Source organism: Aulonocara stuartgranti (genome assembly GCF_965226115.1).
Source record: "Aulonocara stuartgranti genome assembly, chromosome: 16".
NCBI classification, from domain to species: Eukaryota; Metazoa; Chordata; class Actinopteri; order Cichliformes; family Cichlidae; genus Aulonocara; species Aulonocara stuartgranti.
This window is the reverse complement of record NC_138952.1, coordinates 32,962,572-32,985,773: the sequence shown is the minus strand read 5'-3', so window position 1 is coordinate 32,985,773 and position 23,202 is coordinate 32,962,572. Positions and strand designations below refer to the sequence as shown.

At 41.1% G+C, this 23,202-nt stretch overlaps 1 protein-coding gene across 1 annotated transcript; it reads right to left on the bottom strand.

The window, feature by feature from the left end:
* Positions 1-1,387: 1,387 nt before the first annotated feature.
* trappc10 (trafficking protein particle complex subunit 10) lies at positions 1,388-23,161 on the bottom strand. Its single transcript, XM_082508782.1, has 23 exons — positions 22,972-23,161; positions 18,187-18,268; positions 17,048-17,183; positions 13,360-13,559; positions 12,403-12,598; positions 12,170-12,281; positions 11,783-12,030; positions 11,526-11,672; positions 9,973-10,087; positions 9,590-9,666; positions 9,294-9,385; positions 8,655-8,795; positions 8,129-8,238; positions 7,489-8,021; positions 7,259-7,400; positions 6,765-6,923; positions 6,217-6,446; positions 5,675-5,779; positions 5,422-5,541; positions 4,910-5,074; positions 4,499-4,679; positions 3,834-4,028; positions 1,388-3,209 (listed from the first exon to the last, which is right to left on the bottom strand). The coding sequence occupies exons 1-23, from the start codon at positions 23,030-23,032 to the stop codon at positions 2,962-2,964; spliced, it is 3,795 nt and encodes a 1,264-aa protein (XP_082364908.1). The 5' UTR covers positions 23,033-23,161; the 3' UTR covers positions 1,388-2,961.
* Positions 23,162-23,202: the final 41 nt, after the last annotated feature.

The window sequence follows — 23,202 nt, the reverse complement described above, 5'->3', positions numbered from 1 at the left end:
CCAGCTTCTTCTCCCGTTTCCTTTGCTGGATTGTTTCTGAATTCCTAAGGATGTGGCTTTCAGGTCCTATTAATCTGCTGTGGATATTTTTTTAGGTCTGCCACTCTTTTTGTCCTCCACTTGTCCATGTCCTCATTGACATCAGCTTGTAATAAAAGCAGAAAATCACTTTGGTATTCAAGTGATCAGTGTATTCTCTGTAAACCTTTGGCTCACAATCAGTACTTTTAATATATTTATATTATTAATTGAAACTTTGGCCATGTTTAAAGTATCCGGCTCAGTGTTTGCAGGCCAGTGTTGCCCTTAAATAAACGGTTCTCAAACTGCAGAGCAGGACTCAAAGCAGAGGCACGGCTGGTGGGACATGGATCATCTTCATACAGCAACTGCTTTTAGAGGTTACACAGCTGATCACCTGTCACTTTAACCCCAGCAACCTCTTCTGTCGCAGAAACCATCTGCATGTCCTCGTTTACCCTCTTCATCAGTGGTCCCCAACCTTTTTTGCACCTCGGACTGGTTTATTTCCAGCAAAATTTTCACAGACCGGCCTTTAAGGTGTTGCGGATAAATTCAACAAAATAAAACCAGTACCAAAAAAAAGAAAAAAAAAAAGAAAATGTATTCATAACATGTGGGAAAAGACCCAGGGAAACAGAGTTAACAGTAAAAATTATTTAATAAAAATAACGCTAAAAACCGATAAAAAAAAAATTTTCACACCCTAGCCTCAACTCTTGCGGCGCGGTACCAAACCGGCCCGTGGCCCGGGGGTTGGGGACCGCTGGTCTACATCCCCCTGGTAAATCTACTATCCACCTCGTCTTTAAATTTGTCTTCAATCTGCTCAATCAGAGTCATCCCCTCTCATGTACTCATTCTCAGTCTTTGCCCATTTTGGTCACAAATGACGAAAATCTGAACATCTTCAACTCAGCCACCTCCATCTTCAGTCGCTCCACCGTCCCCCTCCACCCGGCCAGGACTCTCTTCATTGTCCATTGCTTCCGATAGTTGACCTGGGGTATTTAAACTCATCCACTTTCACTGCCTCTGCTCCTTACAGCTTCACTGTTACACCTCCCTCCATTCCATTCTTACTTTTACTAAAACTCATTTTGCATCTTTTTGTACTTTCAATAAATTCTTAGTAAGAAACCAAAAACAAACTTTTTTCCCTCCACAAAAATCACTTGATTAATAACAACAGTCAACATGGAACATTTGGGAAAAGCATATTTTTGACTTGTAAACTGATACATTGTGAATCATTTCTTACACCGAGGTCAGCAAGTGAGGATTCCCTGTTCATACCAGGCCATAAGAAACCCTGTTGTGTTTTTCATGCTGCACAAATATCAACACAAGTCAATCAGTTGCCTCGTCAATCTTTCAACCCATTTTCTTGCTAACATGATATTATAGAAAACAGACATCCAAGGAGATCCCAGTGTTTTTTTAATATAGTTGGCAATCAAAGATGATTTTCCTTTGAATCATTATTTACACATAAGTATGTACAGTGGTCAAAGAGGAGCAGGAGGCTGTAGTTGCGCTGTGTGCGCATGCACCACAGAGGAGGACAAGGGTGGAGGAGGGCGGGGGTAGAAGTAGCTAGAGTTCATCCTTTCAAACAAATGTATGAATAAATCTAACAGCGGCTTATTTCACTCATCCATTCGACATCACCGGTATGTGTGCATAGCTCGGACATGGATTTGGCACGCACACACACACGCACGCACACAATAAATATACACACCCAGTATATAAACAATGCACTGACAATGTGCACTGGCTGATCCTCGTGTAAAAGTCTCATCTGATCACGTCCATGGACACAGAGCTACAGCGGAACAGAAATGCAACACACACGCACACACACACACACACACACCACTACAATCGGAGCCTTTCGTGTCATTGCCGGGTTTATATTTGAGAGTTTCATTCTTATGTTTTCGTTTGAGTCAGAAAACATAAGGCTTTGTCTTTGTTAAAAATAAATAGAAGTTCTTTAGCACATCTATGTGCATTTTTGGAGACGTGAACATTTTAAAGATCTTTATACCCAAGAGTAGAAATACTAAAGCCTGTACTTAGAATCCTGTGCAGCACATTTAATCTATACTATGGAAAGAAGAGCAACACGTTCAGACATTTGAACAGGTAACCCGGGTTATTTTAGATTCGATTTGTTTTTTACTACTTCTTTGCATCAGCACAGATGGTGCGTTGGTCATTTTCAATAATAGCTCTACACTTTCATTTTTGGTGCCTCATGTGTGCTGGACTGACCTTTATCATGCTGAAATCATGTAGTAAACTTGGGAGATTATTATTATTTACCTCAGTACTAGGACAAAGGAGTCTGTTGGGATTATAAGATACGTCTCCAAAGACACATCAGAGTTCAATGACTCAAAAACAAGCAAAAATCTCAAATATATAAAAAAAAAAAAAAGATGACTACTGAAGAGGCACACAACAGCTGGACACACTCAGTTGTTACAGTACTTGAGTAGATGGTCAAGGCGTACACACATCTAGGGCTTTGGTGCATCACGGGACAATCAGGAGTGTTTTTTTCCTTCTTCAGTTCGAAATAGTACGACAGGCACCGATCTCACTGATCAGTCCGTATATATATATATATATTTATTTATTTATATATATATATTTATACCTATAAATCCATTCAATGAGCTATGTACAAAGTATGGCAAAGAAAAATCTTTATTTAAACTTAATCAGCAGATGTCATTGGCTCTTCACTGGCTAGTCCATAACGTCTGCAGTGGGTTTCATGCTTAGGAGTGAGTCCATACCGACAACCTGCAGCCGCAGAAATGGACTCATGGACCCGAGTCGTCCCAGATTTAAAACAATCTCAGTAGAGTCCATCCAGGCCACAGGTTCAGTCCTACGTGAAGGTTGTTGGTGACGCTGTCACCAGGGTCATGTGGCATTGACCTCCATGATGTGGTCGTCAGTAGCTGGCAGCACCAGGACCTGGCATGCATGGCTGTGGTTGAACACCTGTCCAGGGCTGAAAGGCTCGAGTCGTGGCATGGCCACGCCTTTCTGCTGCTGGTCGCCGCTGCCCACAGAGTGGACGCTACCCCGGCTGCGGATGCTTGCTGTGTCTCCCTGATCATCCAGCGTCTTGTCCAGCAGGGATAGGCTGTCGTTCTCCACGCAACTGTCTGAAAGCGCCAAGGAATAAACAAGTTACTGATTGTCCAAATGACAAAGAAGAAGAAGAAGAAAAGCATTTTGTACCGGAACGTTATTTCTAAGATCTGGGGATGAACTGCTAACAGGCCAGCAGATCAAACAGAGTGTGTAAAACACAAATCTATTAAAAATAAATAAAAAAAAATAAAAATGAAAAAAATAAATCCTCTCCTTTTCAGTGTGAATGAAAACACGGTTCCACTGCAATCATTTGCTACATTTTAATGTGATGCTGCTTTTATGTTAAAATGATGAAACTATGCTAATGACACTGGTGTGAGTGGTGACACACTAACGGTGGTCAAATACAAGGCGGCATGGACTGTCATATTCAAACTTAGGAGCACCTTCTGAAAAACCCCACAGGAATCACCAGAGGGCGTCACCAATCCACACAATGTTCTGCATTGTGGCGTCACACAACACAAAGGTAATTCTAAGGTAAATAAAGCACAACCTGAGCAACTGCATGGAACAAACAAAGCAACTCCTAACTAGTGAGGCTGAGTAACTAATAAGCTGTGCTGCTGCACACTCTGAACTTCCCTTATGAATAAACATCTACAAAGGCTTGAAGGTTTAGCAGGTCTCACCGGGGTCTGGCTGAATGGCCACTGCTGCAGTGTGAGGCAGGTACTTCAGCACTTTGATCTTGGGGAAGGGAAGGTGTCCAGCAAACAGAGGCATCACCTCGATCTGGACTTTGTGGGTGGCGTTGGCCGTCATTGGCATGAGCACCATCCCTGAACTCTTCCCACACACCGCCCAGTTACTGCTGCTGTCAGCCACTGTGGACATGCATGCAAACACAACTATTAAACTTGTTTCACATTATCGAAATCAAACAAAATCAAACAGACTATTTGTTGCCTTAAATTATTTTGCCTTGTTTGTGTCTGGCCATGTGCAAAAAGGAGTCTGAAGAATAGTTTGAAGAGATGGTTTTGCTTGGAGTGCCTGGCTCTTATACATATGCACATCTGAACAAAAGCAAGTCGATCTATAAAGTGATAAATCCACCGCTTCAGCTAATATCTTGGTATTTGTGAAAAGTGATATTAACTCTTACAGAACTACAGTTTTTGGCAAGCAGCTGATTTTAGGCACCAGCATTTCTACGTTGAGTGTTGTGTGAAATTAATGCCATTTTTATATTCTTCAGCCAAATATTCCTCTCAAATAACTGACCGGTCAACTAAAAATCTGATTTAATTAAAAGAAGAAAAAAAAAAGACAGAAAGGGGAGCTGATAGCATACCTTCATACATGAGCTTGGTGGTTTTGGGGCCATCGGTCTCAGTCTTGCTGTCCTCTGCAATCTCTCCCTCTGCTGGTTCAGTCAGTCGTGTTATACACACCTCAAGTCCACAGAGGACGCCAGAGCGGCAGCGCTGATCACCAGCAGGAGGGAAGATTTCTGCTTTCACGCTGTACAATGTCTGATGACATGAATTAGAGGTTATCAGTGGGTGGGAGAGTTAATGATAATGGCTAACTTAACTGCAACTAAACTCCTACAATGAGCCATCCATACAAAGTAGCCACTTGCAAACAGAATTTGCTCAGATGTTTTAAAAGTCTTGATATTTAACGTTCTGACAACACAATCACTGCTTCACTTACGCATTTAGATGAAAAGGACCTAAATCTGGAGTTTAAGTGGACTTACAGTGACTCTCTCAAGCTGGAACTGGTAGTGGAAAGGTTTGTAGGCAGAAATGTCTTGGCTGAGCGGAGAAAAGTTGGCAGAGAAAACACACTGGAGACAGGAGGGCAGGTCGTCCTTCCACCTCACCTCCCACAAGCAGAACACACTGTGCTTACAGCACAGAAGCTAGACACACAAAATACACACCAGACATCAGTGCGAGTCCATGGATGATGTAGCTCTGATGTTTCTAATCGACATCTAAGATGGAAAATGTATTATGACATTGTCTATCCTGATGTAAAAGGAATCTGAAAACACTCTGGGGCTCCGTCCACAATGACAAGAGGTTTCCAGACAAATTAACACCAAAATGCAAAATCAAGAATAAAATAAGCAAAACAGTGCACACAGCCTATAAAGCCATCTTTAACCCAAAATATTACAGAAGGCATTCACCATATTTTAAAACTGGTGTCATTATTTAAAATAAAGGAAGAGGTTTGTTAGGCTTTTTACCCCTTTCTGCTCACCTGTTGTGTTTTAGTGTTAAGAGACTGGAGCTCCAGCGATGCGTGCTGCTTCTCTGTCAGCTTCACTTCTGCCAGCGCAAAATTAACATCTGACACATTCTGCACACACACCTGGATGTACTTCCTGTGGGATCACGTCCAACAGGTCACAGGTCAGACAGGTTTGGAAAGGTAGTGGTAAAGACTGTTAATAAGTTAAATCTAAACTTTCATCTTTCCCAACAATAAAAACGAATTAAAAAGAGGAAGAGACTTGCCTGTTACCAGCAGAAAGCAAAGAGTGTTTGGTCTTGAAAGGGATGTAGAAGGTAAGGGCAAGCAGTGTGGAGTAGATCGACCACGGACAGTCGATAGACATCTGTGTACACACACAAGTTTACGTTTCTCAGACTATCTGGCAAATATGTATTTGGTTGATGACTAACAATCATATTCTTTACAATTTATGTCAGCTAACTATTTAAAATAGTCAATTGTTTATCTTAAAAAAGAAAGAAAAACAAAACTACAATATCTCTGGGCCCAAAGTGAGGTCATCAAATATCAAGTATAAAACCTTCACCACACAAAAACATCAATTCTAATGTGAAAGCATTAAAGTAGCAAACCCTCACGATAACTTAAAACATTTATTAGAATATTAGTCATTAATCATCTTATGGACAACTGATCGATTGATCACTAGAAAACATAATCCACACTATACACAGGTACCACCCACAGCTTGAAAACCAGTGATATGTAGCATGCTTCGTCACTCACATCTCCCCCACAGAAACATGTCTTGTGTCTCACCCTCTGATCGATGGCGGTCATCGGTGTGTCGGGATGACTGTAGCTCCGTGGTCGATGGCGGACCTCCCCATTAGTCAGCCTCTCATTGGCGGGCCGGTCAGCCCCGGACGGGATTATGCACAAAACCTCCAGCTGAAACTCCAGAGTGTGGTAGGGAGGGGCCGGAGGAAGGCTGATGCTCGTCACCTTTTCAGACGACTGAATGGACAAAGTGCTTTCACCCACCAACTCTGAACACAAGAGGGGGACAGAAAAGATGGCCGCGTGAAGCTTAGAGCTCCGTATCTATGAGTTTGTTTGTTTATGGGCACAACTCAGTTCTGAACCGAAACATGAACACCAAGATTCTGTGCAAACCCCACCCACCCACACAGCAGCACAGTGGAGATCCATATAGTTCAGACGACATTACTCAAATAACAGGTGAGATAATCTAAGCAGTTTGGCATGGAAAGAATGACAGCAGTAAAGTGGACTGTCAGGAAAGATCACTGCTCCAAATGACTATCTTAAAAGAATCATTTCTTATATTCAGTGTAGTTACTGACCAGAAGTAGGGCTACTGATTCGGGCGGTGCAGCTGGTGGAGGGCAGGATGGGCATTGTTTCTGTGTTGCTGAGCTGCAGGGCATCTCCTTTCTTCACAGTGTAGTGACCCGTCAGCAGAGTAAACTTCACCTTCTGAGGCAGACCAGCTAACAGTGGCTCTGAAAACACAGACACAACTACAGTGACGCACACATGCTGCGCTGGCTTATGGGTAAGTGGAATATTTATAGTCTGATCAGCTCAAACGAGCTGGTAAAACTTATTTAACTTTTTTTAAGCTATTGAGCTGTTAAAATTAAAAGTTAAAGTATTTTTCTGAACTAATCATTTATTAGAATTTATCAACCTCAAACTCTTTATGCTTATATGGTCATAATTACAGAAAACTATTAGAGAATTTAAGCTAATAAAGCTGCAAATAAACTCCAAGTGTAACAAACACAACAGCCCCAGACATGAAGAATCTGATTTTAATCAAAAAAAGTATTCAGACCTGAGAGAGGCTCCACGGTGAGCTGGGGCTCCTGAGAATAGACTTCATATTGGGCCGACGGGTAGATATGAGGCAGGATAAACTGCACCTCACCGACTGTGGCACACAGCTGACGAAGTGTGTAAGTACCTGGCTGTCCACTCTACAATGTAAACCAGAGGGACAAATGAGAGTGTGAGGGGGGAAAAGTTAAAGAGACATTTTATGACCGAAGGAAGGTCGCATCTTACTGGTGCCGTGAACGTGATGCTGTTGTTCCCAGGCTCTAATGTTACATCCTGCACCTTCAGCATTTGGGCTCCTTCCTTAATTCCAACAGTAGGGGGGCTGATACAGTTAGGCGTGTCTGGGGGTGAGTTGCTGTCATGACGACGCATGAGCAGGTGAGTGTTTTTACATATCACTCCTGTAGAGTTGAGAGAATTGTCCGAAGGACTCCTGTCCTGAATCTCATCCAGCTCTAATGAAGGCCCGACGCCTGCGGAGGATGGAGGACCCGCTGATGAGTTACTCTGTCTAAACACTACTGTCCCTGGGTGCGTTCGTCTCTGAGCTCCCTTTGACCTCCCATGAGTCCCTCCATGATCCACCTCAAAGTGAATGCTGGCGACTAGTTGCTGGATGCGCACCGACACGGGCATCAAGCACCGCAGAGTGAGCTCCACCTGCAGGACAGCTCCAGAGTGCACCGAGGCTGCTGCTGGATGGAACTTTAACTGCGTGAGCTGTGCAAACACGCCCATGCTGAGGGTAACTTTGTGAGCTGAGAGCAAGAAGTAGAAAAAAAACACGTTAATGATGTGCACATTTTTGTAAATTATAAATACAACGTGGATTCCAGCTGATTGGGAGTTAAACAGAAGTGCTTACACTGGTCTCCAGACTTGCCAGTAAAGCTCAGAATTTCCTGACAAAAGTGTTTCCTCTCGTCCGTCGTCAGATTTACATCACCAGCCAACAAAGCACTGGTTTGTAAGTAGCTGTGGGGGGTTGTAAAGGAAACCAAATAATTCATTTCACTACTTCAAAAACAACTTTTGGAAGAACAAAGCAGGAACCCCTACTTTACCTTCAAGGCCAAACCGAACCAGACAAGGTTTCACATCATCAGCGGCTCAGCCTATTTTAACCCTGACTGATGACAATACTAGACTAACTTATAGAAGGTCATGTAAATATTTTGATGCCATAACAACCGACTTTATATTATAAAGAAACTAAAGGACATATTTTTAAAGTACTAACTTTGACCAGTGCAACCATTTTTATGAATAGGAAAGTAGGAAAGTAATAAATGTGCTTCAGTGTTTAGTACTGTGAAGTAATGTTAAATCTTGGCACCACTGTGATGTTTTAATATTTGCCCATTAATTAGTCTCATGGCTCTGAAGGATACTCTTCAGTTTTGCTCAGCAGCTTCTGACACTCAGCAACCTGTCTCCTGGTGTGAGTCACAGGGAGGCTCCACCCCTCTGACACGTATGACTTCAGAGCTTCCTGTAAGAAGGTTTCCGCCCGCTCAGGATCTCCCTTCCTCCTGTGTTACATAAAAAAGACATATAAACAAATCATCTTGTTCCTCTTCATTATAGAAAATGATAGAGATCATCATCATCATTATTATTATTGTCATCATCATAGATTTTTATATATTTGTGAAGAAATTCTTTTCTTTTTTTCCTTTTGTACACTGATAAAGTTATTTTGCAGGTTATAATGTATGAAATTGCATGCAAATACTGCCCACTCACTTATTCTCTATTGGCTGGCATGACATCAAATATGAGCCAGTAGCAGATGGACAGCCTATTTCTGGCATCATAAGTATGTGGTTTTTGACTATTAAGTTAGACCTCATATAGTTATGCTCAATATAATTAATGTCACTTAATTCCTCTCAATTATCTTCAGTCCTGTGTGGGTATTTATAGGCTCTAATTGGGAAACAGTTCTATAGTAGAAGCCTAATCAACCTGAAAAACTCAAACAGACCTGCCTATACCCTAATTAAACCAACAGCTTAACTCTTCCTTACATGTAGAACTCAGCCAGACTTTTTCCCACCAGTCTGGCAGACCGAAGCCGGCCGATGGCCTGGTACATTTCCATAGCAGCATGAGAAAGTTCCTGATGCAAGAAGGAGCCAACAAGGTGGTAGAAGAGAAAGATCATCAAATGAGCTGTTGCTGCTGAAGCTTTCAGGACATTACATCATTAAAAAAATGATGATTAAAAAAAAAATTGGATAACAGTTGAAAGAATGCGTCTTAACTTCCTTCTTAGTAAACCAATGAAATAAAATATCAAACTGTGGCAATATGTGTGGCTTACAAGATAGTGCCTTTCAAAAGCTTCGACAGACGACAAAGCTTCTTTCAGCTTTTTGTACGGGCTCTGCAAACTGTTGACTGTGGAGGAAGACAAAGGAGATTTTAAAAACACATGTGGTTATTTATTCCCTTTCAAATAAGAGAGGCAGTGAAGAGTAAAGTCTAACCCTGAGGGTTCAGGCACACCATGGTGACTTAAGAGAGCTGCCATAGATCAAAGAGGCACTGTGCCTGTGTGTGCTGCACTGCAGAGACTACAACTAATAGCCATGTTTTTGGGAACAGCCTGTACTTTTAATCTAAAAAAAAGTGACAAACTGAAAAAATAAATAAATAAATCAGGTGGTCATTACTGCCCAGCAAAGGTAGAATGTGAAAACTTACCAGTCTCAGGCCTCTCGTCCCCGAGCCCAGCCAGCAGATCTACAGTCCTGTTCAGGTCCTCAGAATTGGGTCCATTTTTTGACACTAAGCCACAGAGTTCCCCCAGAGACTTCAGCTGCAGAACGCAGAGAGAACACTCATTGGAAAAAGGCCATTTTATGTTCATAATACCTACTTCTTGGTGTTTAAATTATTACATAAAAGGTTAAGCACATTTCTTCATTCGACAGAAATGGACTGCAAAGCATTGGCAAAGATGTTTTGGAAAAATACAGACAAGTAACCTTTTTAGTGCTCTTGTATGTAGAAACTTATTAAAGTATTGGCAGGGGCGATGGCCTCCTACTAGGGCTGCCACGATTAGTCGACTAGTCACGATTACGTCGACGACTAATTTAAATATTCGATGCGTTGTTTGAGGCTTTGTAAGATCCCAAAAGACGCAGGAATAAGAACAGAAGATGGCAGCACTGCATGTACAAGGATGCCAGCTGCCGTTAAACCCCGAAGAAGAAGTAGCTGTGTCCCAGAATCCATAGCGCCCTGCTCAGTTTCCAACAATGGTGGCAGCTAGTTAGTTTTAATGTTACTCTTATTGTTCTTTCTGGGTCACAAAATAAACGTTTAACATATTTTCAGGTGAGAATGTAGCTGTGTAAACCTCAAATATCTGCTCAGTTTATCAAGACATCACATATTTTCAAAAGCGCTCCGACGTTTTCAGAGACGTTTGTTACCCACTAGCTCGATAGTTAGCCGGGGGCTAGGTCACTAGCGCCGTGAGAACACCGGACTCCCGGCAAATCATTTTCAAACCCACCGCCGTCTTTCGCGACTCAGGTTAAACACGAAATATGAGTCACTTAGATAATTTAAAAATGTTATTGTTTGGCTTTTTTAGTGTTTTATTTGTTCCTGAGTAAATCGGTTTGGCTGAGATTAAAGTTATAGTTTTTACACAGCTGAATAAAGTCAAGCAGACAGCTGATTATCAGAAGTGTGAGATGCTCGAGAATATACTCCGGTGTCCTGTTATATTTTAGATAGCAAGGAGTTTATTAAACTTCACCGAAACAATCTGCAAATTTCATTAAAATTGAATAAACTATCATCTTGTCTTTATTTTTAGTTAGCACAGACCTTAAACACTTAAAGCTGTAAGCTAATGATAGTTATATAAGAGCAGATGCATGCTGGTGCAATAAGCTGTACGTTTTACGTCCAGTGGATGATGATCTGATTAGTCGACTAATCGCAAAAATAATCGGTGACTAGTCGACTATCAAAATAATTGTTTGTGGCAGCCCTACCTCAGCCTCCTAGCAGATACACCTATGGTATCTATTTGAAGCATTTGTGAGCTACTGCATTTAAAAACCTGCTGCCCCGTAGGCTGGCGACCTTACCCCTTCAGCCTTTTTTAGGGCTGAGGGGTAAGGTCCAACAGATCTGTTGGAAGCTTAAAGGTGCTGCTAATGGGTTCCTTAAGTTATTAAAGCCCAAGCTTAAAAAAAGCAAGACTTTTGTTTTTTTTTTTATTTTGTGTGTGGTACCTTGTCTGTAGCATACGCCCAGAGACCAACAGTATGGGAGCAGTTTGCAGCTAACTGGGCTGGATCACAGCAGCCCTCGATCCTGTGCAGAACCTCCAAGCAGCTGAGAAACACCCAACAGTCCAGGGCTCCCTCAAGGACCTGCACCTGAGTAACATAAGAAAGCATTTTAAGATAAGTAATGAAGTACATTTTGTAGAAAGAGAGGATGAAAGGCCACTCGTACCATTAGAAATGGTACGATCTGTGTTTATTACCTCCAGCAGGCGGAGCTCCTGTACACAGTTGTGGAGCAGCTCCAGCGCTCTCTGCGTGACCTCCCAGGGTCTCTGGAGGAAGATTAGTAAAGTGCACTGACGAGAGAACAGGTAGCTTCTCAGGTCTAAGAGACTGGCCTCTCCACGCTGGATGCTGTCCCTCTTCTCCATGTCAATGGGTCGCCGAAGCAACAAGCCACTCCAGTTACGCACTGGGGCGCAGAAGGAGCCGAGCCAGTTAGCAGTATCTGTGAAAGAAACGGATTAGCATGACCAAAAACAAAACTAGCGCGTACCTTTGAAAATGGAAACAAAAATGCAAACAGTGTTTCTTTTAATTAACAGAGACAAACTGAAACAAAGCATAATAATGAGGTGATTACGTACCTCCTGCTCCAAAGTTAAGGACATACTGGGTAAAAAGAGCATCCAGCTCATCATACTGGACCAAGGCATCCTCAAACTGCTGCAGCATTTCAAAAACAAAGGCCAGCTCCTCCTGCACGACACACACATAAGACAAAACTGGAAATCAACACTTGGTTCCTGTAACCTTCTAGGACAGAGTTCAAGGACAGGATAACACACAGGCCTACATTCTGGCGCTTCTTTCCATGTACCTGGACCATGAAGTATTCACAGAAGCTCCAGCCCGGCTGGGTGCGCTTCTCTCGTAGTGTGCGCATTTCATCTTCGAAGCGGCCCAGGTTCTTGGTGAAGGACATGAGGAGGAGAGTTCGCAGCTTTAGCAGCAAGGAATTCCAGGATTCCTGAGATCGAGATGAGTCCTTCAGAGGATCAGACAGAACTACACACCTGGATGAAAAGACAAAAGTCTTTCATAAGGAAGATTCAATCCACAAGGCAGCTTAGATTTAGCAAGCACTGATTACAGAAACTGCTTTGAGACAACATGTGAAAGAAAGCAATGAATTACTATTATTTCACTTTTTTAAATAAAAGTGAAAATGTTTTTAAATTAAGTGAATAAAATAATTAAAACATAAAGCAGTCTGTGGGTTTCTAATTGTGAAAATCATCCTAATAGTTCAGCTAAAATTGGCATTTGTAAAAGTTAAAATTTAAACTCAGACTCTTTTTCATGTCATCCCTTTGGAAATCAGTAAACTGCAGCATCTAGAGAACCTCTACGATAGACTTTCAGAGAATGTCTCTAAATTCTAACATCGAGCACATTTACATCTGTTTTGTACATTGTAAGTGTAGAAATAACTTATAGTACACTTTCTCTCCCTAGACTGCATCACGCTCTGCATTCATCACTACCCACCGCTAGAGATTCACAAACTGTGTGTTTTGGGATAAAAAGAAAGGCTCTCATGACGTTTTTCAGAAACATAACATCAAACAATCGTTACAAAAATCAAATAATCATTTCAGACTTACACATCACATTTCAAATTACTCTGTAGAACAATTACCTTTGACAGTTACTCCAGAAAAAGAAGAAACTTGGGACTAATAAAGCATTGTAAAGGGAGTCAGTGTGTTACACATCGTCACGTCTTTCTAATTTCATCCAAATGAGTTTGTTTAGACAGGAGGAGCCTGCTAACCTGTCACTCTGCTTGTTGCAGAAGTCACTGCGGATCTTGTCCACAATGGATGAGCGAGGCAGGATGTTTGTCTTGTTCTTCTTCTTGGTATCATTGGTCTCCACCACAATGATGACCCAGTCTGATGAGCCGTGGGTCCTCAGGCTGTTCTGCCAGCGCATCATGTCCTCCTTCACGGAGCTCTTATACATTTCTGTATCCTACAATAAAGCACATCATTTTGCTTAGTCAGGCATTTTATGAAGACTTAGTACTGGCTGCCAAAATATGAAAGAAAACTGGTGCTGGTTTAAAAACAATTAATCATCAACCCAGACATTGATGTGATTTAGTTCAAGTTATTTCATTTTTATAATGCAATTAATTACCTTTTTGCATAGTGGTATATATGCACATATGCCTGTTCAACTGCTTGTTAATGGAAATAACTACTCAGCCAATCACATGGCAGCAACTCAATACATTTAGACACGGTCAAGACAACCTGCTGAAGCATCACAATAGGGAAGAAAGGTGACTTCAGTGATGTTGAATGAGGCATGGTAGTGAACCTAGTGAAAGTGGGCTCTCTGGTTGATGCTAGAGGGCTGAATAGAATAGCCACAGAGTAACTCAAATAACCACTTATTAAAATCATGGTATGGAAAGCAGTTTGCTTAGAGAGACTAGAAAATAGACGACTGGAAAAATGCTGCCTGGTCTGCTGAGTCTCGATTGTTGCCAAGATTCAGATACTAGTCTGTGGCAACAACACAAAAACACAGATCCGTCCTGCTTTGTTTAGGCTGGTAATGGTATAACGGTGTGGGGGGTGTCTTCTGAAACACTTTGGGCCCCTAATCATTGTGTAAATGCCACAGGCTGCCTGAGTATTGTTGCCAACCATCTCTATCCCTATGTAAGCACACTGTACAGTCTTCTGATGCTTGCAACAGGATAGCACACCAGGTCACAAAACTTGAACTGGTTTTGGAACTTTACAATTTGTTCACTCCACAGTCACCAGATCTCAATCCAATAGAGCACCTTTGGGATGTGGATGGAACGGGAGATTCGCATCACGGCAGCCAACAAATCTGCAGCAACTGTGTGACACTATCATGCCAATATTCCAGAGTATTAGCAAGGTGTACCTGGGAAATATACAACATCCACACAACTGCAAATAGCTCATTTCTTTGCACATGTTTTGGCTTGAGTATCATCACAGTGCACTATATACCTGCGGTTTATTCCATCCTAGACGTTGGCCAATTTTTTGCCAACACCACACCACAGCAGTACAAACATATTAATTTTATTACAGCTGTACTTTACATAATCAGGATCAATAAAATTTTAACTCATCAGATTGTAACTAAAGAGCAAATGAAGAAAAACATGCTTCCTCTTTAAGAGCATTTTGTACCCAGTGAGAATATTTCAACATCAAAGCATATCAGGAAACTGAAACTACAGAAAGAATGCTGGCCAGCGAGTTTATATTGACAATAACTAAACCTCTGTATCTGTGGGGTACTGATGTGGTGTTGTGACTGGGATTTGCCAAGTGGCTTGCTCTAAATGAATCCCACTCGAGGGTGGTGTTTGTTTTAAATTGGCTGGAAATGAGAAGAGGTGGGCTATAATATGATTAGTCAGTTATTATATAACAGTCACCCGCCAGAAAGAAAAAACTGAAGTCCTGGTATTACACAATGTTTTGGAAGTTAACTTTTAGTCAGTCAGGACCTATTTGTCCTAAAGTGACACAAGTTACCAGAAAATAACTTCATCTAGCCTTTATGATGTTTTATTCATTTATAAATAAATAAAAAAGGTTTTCTTTCTTTTAAAATGTAGCTATGGGATTCCCATATATTCCCTTTTCAATTATAGCGGCAGATTACTTCAGCCTGACAGTCCTGTGACTGAAGAGGCTGACCTCACTAGACAAGAATGGCACTGCCTCCAACAGTCGGCTAATTGCTTGGCAGTTTTGTCATCCCACAAGCTGAGTGTGAACAATTTTATTTAAGCCGCAAAGTAAAGCCTGCATTTTACATTACTCGCTTACAAAATGCAGATGTCTAATGTGCAGGAGGACACGCAGTACTTAGCCAGCATCCTCATTACCTCCATATTCAGCTTTGTTTCACTTGTTAGAACTTAGTTCTTCTTTCAAACAAACAAACAAGCAAACAAAATAAGCTTTTGAAAGTGTACTGCTTCTGTGTTTGGTTTCTGTACTAATAGTGACAAAGTGACTCAAGGAAACTGCAAAAGAAGCACCTTGGGGTTTAAAAAGCCTTTGTTTCTTTACTTAAACAAATTAAGCAATTCCATTCATGTGGTGTGTGCGTGTGCTTGGACAGCAGCAAGTTGAATATCACATACATTATTCAACTTTTCATTAAGAGCTGAGCACCTTTGCAAGCATGACGCTTTGAGGAAAACCACTACAGTTCTGGGACACGGAATTAAGAAATGCTCTCAAATCAAAAGACCTTGCTCTTGAATAAAGATGGGACTAAACTCACACACACTTTGCAAAGCTGTTTGTCAAGGAGGCATTGGTTTGCTTGCTTTTACAAATAAGAAAGCATTCAGGTTTTACAAAGGCAGTCTTTAACGCAGGTATACTACACCCACAGTCCTTAGGAAATGTCATGAGTCATGAGCTGATGACTGCACTTCCTTAAACTAACCAACTGCTCAGTCAGCACCAGCAGCAGGTTCCTGCTTCTCTTGTTTTTCTCCCATCTGCTTTTGCCAAGTTCAGTTTAGCCTGGCTGCGGATGAGCAAAAGCCATCCGTGTAATAACAGATAATTGCTGAGAAAGGCTCTGCAAACGAGATACACTTGATGATGGGTTGTTCAAAGCTTTGTGTTTATATGGAAAACAACATACATGTGCCTGTCAGCCTTGATGGACGTCACATTTCCATATCTTGCACTCAGCCACCTTTCACCTCTTTTAAAAAGACCCACCTTTGAAAGTGTTCCCACTGCATTGGTTTCTTCACAAACTGCTGGTAACGTGATCACATAGCCACTTCTATTTTAACTCGCAGTTAAGACCCAGAGCTGCAATATTCACCTGAACGACAGGTGTGGAATACCGCCACATCAGCACTGACATACGAAGACAATAAGTGAAAACCAGAAGCAAAGACATAAGACCAAGTGTCATGTCGGTCTAACTTCTGTACTGATACACAATTGTATGCTCACGTCTTCAACACAACTCAAGTGCAGTAGAACAGTACGCTACGTTATAAAAATAGTGATGTGCGTGACCGGCAGAAGCAACACAAAAGCAGCAGCTTATGCCAGAAGATGCAACATCAGTTTTGTTGCACAGCATCATGCGAAAGGGGATGAACAGTGAGCATAAAAGTATAAACACAACACTCATCCAGGCAGTCACATCCATCTTTAAACACGCATGGATTAAACAAACTCTGCTTTATTACGACTCGACTACTCTCACTTCCTGTACAAAATGTGCCAACACCTTTCCAAATTTCGCTTGAACAGCACCAAGTCTTTATCTCTCTGTCAGACAGCTATTTGATAAAGGCGAGTTTATGGAGCTTTGAATCAACCTAAGGACCGCCCCAAAGACAGGCTAGAGAATACATGCTCAACCTGATCTGACAAGCAGAGCGAAATAAGATTGTGTATCTGTGTGTGCTTTGTACTCACACAGCAGTCAGTCCAGTAGATGTGGAGGAAGGGGAAGGTGAGAAGAGCCTTGTTGCCCTCCTTTGGGAGCAACTCCTCTTTAAACTGGACAAAATTAGCTTCAAGGAGGATCATTTTTGGTGCACGGCCATAAGTCCTGCACAAAAATGAAAGCAGAGCATCAGTATACAAACACAAGTTTACAATGACTACAGTTTATAGCACAAAATGTCATCTTTCTATCGAATGGATTCTTTTGCCATAAACCCAACCTAATAAACTCTAAAATATCCATGAAGACAGAGCATCATATCTTTAACTGTATCACCAGTAGAATCTGTCTTACTGATGTAATATGTACCTCACACTGTCTTTTCAAATATATCAGGAGGAAACAGAAGCAGTATCTTAGAAATGGTATTACTACACGCAAGTTTCCATTTTGTCCTCAGAATTGTCGATGTGTTTTCTGTTGGATGAAGATAAATGCTGGTTTGTTAACTTCCTGTTATAACAAAATGGGAAAATTAGATCAAGGATGTAAAAAGCCGCCCATCTTCACTCAATGTGGTTACCGTCACCACAAACAGATGGATAAACTGATTCTGGCCGAAGTCATAACGATAACAAAACCCTGAAGTGTTATATCCACGCAGTGCAGATAACAGCTCAGAAAAGACCATCAGAAGCTCTGCTTGCTATGCCAGCTCATAATATTTTTAATACACAACAATATTCACTTTGCTTTCAAATGAAACATCATGTCTCAGAGAGAATTACATTATCAGTATTCCAGTCATTAAGGCAACTCTGGCGATTAATAATAAACCATCCAATATTACTAAGTACACCTCTGAGATCACGTTAATGTCTAACCTTGTGTTTTTCTGTTGCTACACTTCATGCTCAGCCAAATCAACCAGTTTTTGTCTTTACTGCAGTTTAGCTGCACCTGTAAATGTCATTTATGGTTTGTGATGAACGGACCTCCTACTTCCTCTTTTAATTCTTTACACCTTTGCTTCCTCTAGAACGTCTCTCATTGTGCTCTGCTCCTGAGGTTTTTCTGTGTGATCAATAAATGTAATACAAATGTATTGTGTTGTTGGTGAAACACTGACCTGTGAAATTTGAAAGAAGAAGAAGAAAAACAAACTCACCTCCTCCACTCCATTGGCTCTCTGGGAAGCTGTTGAGCCAATGAGGTATAAAGAGAAGTAAACAAGGCCTGATCTCCAGCACCTGAGACAAAAACAGGAAGACAAGGTGGGTTAAAAATTAGGTCATCGCAAAAAAAAAAATGCAATAGTTCAAGGGGTGGTAATGGAATATTGTTGTTAAAAAAAAATTTTTTCTCATGTCTTCTTGACAATAACAGTTTCCCCGACCAGCATAAAAGGATGTCACACCTGAGTTAAAACAGAGCGAGCAGAGGCCTTATCCAGGTAACTTCAGGGTTAACCTTTCATTTTCTGTTCTACGAAGATGATTCACTTCTTATTAGGGTAAATGGCCAAGGTAACCTATGATGTGACCCAACCTGCTCCAGAGCAGGTTGGGTTCCAGATTAGAGATCAACAAGTATGAAATCAACCAACCTTCTCCGCAGAAAATAGCGTCACTATTCCTGGATGCTCCCTGGGTGGGAACAGTACAAGGGTGTAATATCTTTATGTTTCCCTGATTAGAATCAATAATCAATAATATAGATGTTTAGATGCTTTATTCTTTGATTCTTGTTTTCTGTTGGCAGCAAACAATTTTACAATAATCAGTGTACAACAAGCATTAATATCTGATCCTAAAACAGGACACCTACACTGTGCTTGCCGCCCGTATCAAATGTGCTTGTATAAAGTCTGAATTCTGTCTCTGTGTTTAACCTTTACTCTCAAACCCTTAAACAGCACAGACTCTGCATCTGAGAATAAAAACTAAATGCAGTTACTAGAACACGGAACACACATCAAGAACACCTGCTCAATAAATCAACTTAATTTCACTTTGATCTCCGACAAACTGAAGTGATTTCCACGTCTCCTTTATCAGCCTGTAATCTTTAATGTTTAAACTGGTCCAGTTTAAAGTTTCAGCGCTCTAATATGCAGCCACCAACAGCAGCGCTGAGAGCGCGCTTAAGGATAAACTTATTAACTGGAACTAAAATCTGGATTTCATCTTTTCTTCCTTTTTTACAACAGTCTTGCATTTTACTGTTATATTTCTGTTCTGAACAACTTGATAACATTTCTGTTGTACCTGTCATAGGGATCATTCTGGGTGGTAGAAAAGTCACATGATTCATCAAACACCTCCTTGTCAGATGCTGCCAACGCCACTTTGATGTGAACACACAACATTGACCGAAAAAAATAAGAATTGGGAACAAAATGCAAAGTGAATTCTTTTTTGTATGAAAATATCAGAAATGGAGTAAACAATCACTGCACAATGTGACAAATGGTTTTTAACTCTAAACACCTTCAGAATCTGCAATAAAACCTCACCAGATGCAAAGACAGTCAAGCTGTGATGACACTTTAATTTAGGGAAAATGTTGTCAAAGTTTTCGTCGGGCTAGTCTGGCAGCATCAACCTCCTGCACTGCACTCTTCTTCTATATCTGCTGCCTCCTGTTTAACAGCCCTCTGGGTCTAAATGATGTCAAGGTTTCCAGAATAAAGCCTCCTCTGCTTCCACAACATCATTCTTGGGATTTCTACTTCTTTTTTTATATTTAAAGCTGTCCAGGAGGCAACTGTACACAGCTCCAGACTAGACTATTAAACTACACAATATTAGGAGCACAAATAGATTTTTTTAAACCCCTACTTCTCTCTTTTCTGCACAGCAAACGCATGCTTCCAAAAAGCAATAGAAATACCCTTGTATTGTAACTGATTGCTATGTCCTAGCACAAGTGCTACTGTTGTGACAGAGATTTCTAGCCATCTACAGCTTATCATTAAACAAAAAGTAAAAGAAAAAAGAATTCATTACAAAGCACATTCACTTTTATTCTAAAGACAGAGCTACTCAAGCTAAGATATTTACACAACCAAAGTTTAACACTGTCAATCCTTTCTTTCATCACGGTGTCATCTGTAAATACAGTCTGGACTAGCCTTCACAGTCGCAGTCATTATATTCCCACACATGGCTCAACATCCGTAAAAGATTCAACTGACAGAAAGCAGAAAAAACTACAGATCAATCACTGGTAGTAAAGAAAGCACATACCTAAAGCCAGGGATTTGAGTTAAACAGTCTATTTTTCTATGCAGTGCCAGTTGCTATAATAGAGCACATGATCAGCAATGCAAAAATAAAAGTGCAAAAACACGCATGCATCAGCACCTGTTATCACAGTGCACTGCTCTACACAGAGTCAGAATCAGCCATTGCTATTGGAAAAACAAACATCTGATTTCTTTTGCTACATGACTCGTTGTTCACGCCCCACCTGCGATTACAAAAAATAAATAAATAAATAAAAGAGTCCCTCTCACTCCTGCTGATACTGCTTTGATACAGACCAGGGTAGAAAACTACAAAAAGAGTTGTGACTGTGACTATGACATAATGGTTCAGACATGCAGCTTTTAATTTAAGGCTCCTCCTTCCATATGCCTCCTACACTCCGTGAATCCACTTTTACCAGCGCGGACTGGTAGAGTCACCACTCCTGCAGAACAATGGTGTCCAATTTTAGAAATTATCAAGCTGTCATTCAAGGTAGATGTGTGGGTTTTGATGAACAGTGACTAGCACTTGTTTAAAGCTACACTGCAAACAGGCCACAGCCAGTGAACCAGTGTGAAACCATGTTTTCTTTGAATACACTTGAAAAGTAAAAGGAAACCACATGGTTTATGAAACAAAATGTAACCAAATATCCCAAAAGGTCAGCACTTCAACCTCAACGTCAGGTCAATTTGACTCTTTTGTGGCAGTCCTCGATGTCGCCAGCAGTTGTCCATCAGACTAGAGATGGGGATAATAGTTACTGCTTTTTCTGCGGGGTGTGAACAGGAGGACCAGTCTAACCACCACTGGCAGCAGGTGGAGAACTGGTTCATGTATCACCATACCCTCCACATTCTGACCACACCAGAACATATGCATGTGGATCTTGTTCACCCTAACAGTGCCACAAATATCAGTCAATTCTGCCGTTTCCTTTGCATCAGTGCCTAATACACTGAGTGAGGTACATTTGCAAAAGCACTCCTTAAATCGCTTTTAAACACACTATTTAAACTTCACTTTTCCACATCCAGCGTTAATATTTTTTTTCTTTTAGATCTTTTCCTAAGCTTTATCAAACAGTTTCAGTCATTAAAACTAACTAAAAAGGTTTTGTTGCCTCTGCCCAAATAAAACCAAAATAAATACCAAGTGAAAAACAAAATTCAAAGCACTGAGGACACAAAGAGGTTAACCTAACTATTGTATCAAATACTAAAATCTGTACGACTTCAATAATGTGCCTGTACCGTCATCACAGTGACAAAATGTGAACTGGTCATTCTAACAGTTCATGTCTTCCTGTATACTCTGTAATTTGGTCAATTTAGCACAAACAATTCAGATTTGTTGTTCTAATCTGAAAGCGCCATATTTAACTGTTGAAGTTCAGCATTTTATCACCCACACTGGGATACTGCAGTTGTTTGTGTTAGCTCAACAGTTCTTGATATACCCAGTGCAATGCAAACAATAATGAACTTTGGATGTTCACAAAAGCTGCTATTGAAGCTGCAAAGCAAACTGATGATCCTTGCATTGGGTTAGCTGCTCTCACACACTTGGCACATTGCTGCTCATCTACTACATAGACATACTCTGATGTATCCCTCCTCATCGCTAAATGTTGCTGAGCGAATCAATGTTTCATCATATGTTAATTCTGCTATCATCAAGAACACAACCACACACTATTTGAGTGGCATAAGCTCTGTGTAAATCAATGATCACACGGCCAGAGTAAACCAGAGTGTAACCCGAGGTCTCCACTTATGCACAATTACAATCACACACACGACACACAAACTGCGTTTTCAGTATCCAACTTGAGACAGTAAGTAATTTACACAGAAACCCTGACAATAAATCCTGCAACAGTAGGGTGTCATTTTCATTTCATATTACATTTACTGTTAAGAGCATTACAATCTCTAAGGCCTTAACTTCATATTTTATATCTGTAAAAGGACCTATTACTACAGAATGCAACCGTCTAGTGTAGGACACACGATAACCCGTATGGAACGACAAGGGACCCCTATATCCACACTCTGAGATCTACCTGCGATTTCGCTTGTGAACCCCAATGTCTGAACGTCAAAGTGTGCCACCAATGATTTTCATTCATAGTCCCATTTCCTAGAGCCTCTATCTACTCTTATACTTGCGAAACATACATACTGCGAAATCAGATGAAGCTGGCACCCACCACCATTGTCGCTCCCTAAAATAATAACCCCACCAATGAAGCTTCTACCACACTCCACGGGATTTATGAATGGCAAACCGAGCCCAGCTCTCACTCTTCATTGTGGCAGCTACTTTTCGAGGTCCCGACAGGGAAAACTGTGGCTGTATAGCAAGGAACAATATGATACCCCACTAAAACTGCAGCACCTGTCCGTGACGTTCTATCGTTAGCTGGGCCTGTTAATCAGTGCAGCTAGCTAAGAGACCGTCTTTCCTGAGAACATTTAACACGAACACGGCGCAGTATGCACGTCTAAAAATATTACAGCCTAACAGTTTGGAAATAAGCCATCCCCAATTGCTATACACATAAGCAGCGACTACAAATTGGTTATTGTAAGGGTGACAGCTAGCTTAGCCAAAATAAGCTAATGAATGCAGCTAGCAGGGCTAGCTGTCAAGACCATAAAAAATAAAAGAGTGAACGTCTCCGTTTAACAAACACTCACATGTTACAATCGGCTTGTTTTCCATGGTATAGATGATTGGCTTTTCCTCTTGACCCGCCATATGTGTTAGCGATAGCACTCCATGAAAATGACATACAAACAGTGCTTTATTATTAGTAAGTGCTTATGTATGCAGTTGTGTTGAATCGATGGGGCCTGTGTCCCCACTGCGCTTCCGGGAAGTACGTAAGCCGTGCGTAATTAAAGGGCCAGCAGGCGCTTTTCGCATGG

Coding starts and splice junctions, on each gene's coding strand:
- trappc10 (XM_082508782.1), bottom strand. CDS start 23,032: ATGGCGGGTCAAGAGGAAAAGCCAATCATCTATACCATGGAAAACAAG. Junction 12,282..12,402: donor GTGAATACTTCATGGTCCAG/GTACATGGAAAG, acceptor TGTGTCGTGCAG/GAGGAGCTGGCCTTTGTTTT. Junction 5,780..6,216: donor TGACCGCCATCGATCAGAGG/GTGAGACACAAG, acceptor GTGTGTACACAG/ATGTCTATCGACTGTCCGTG.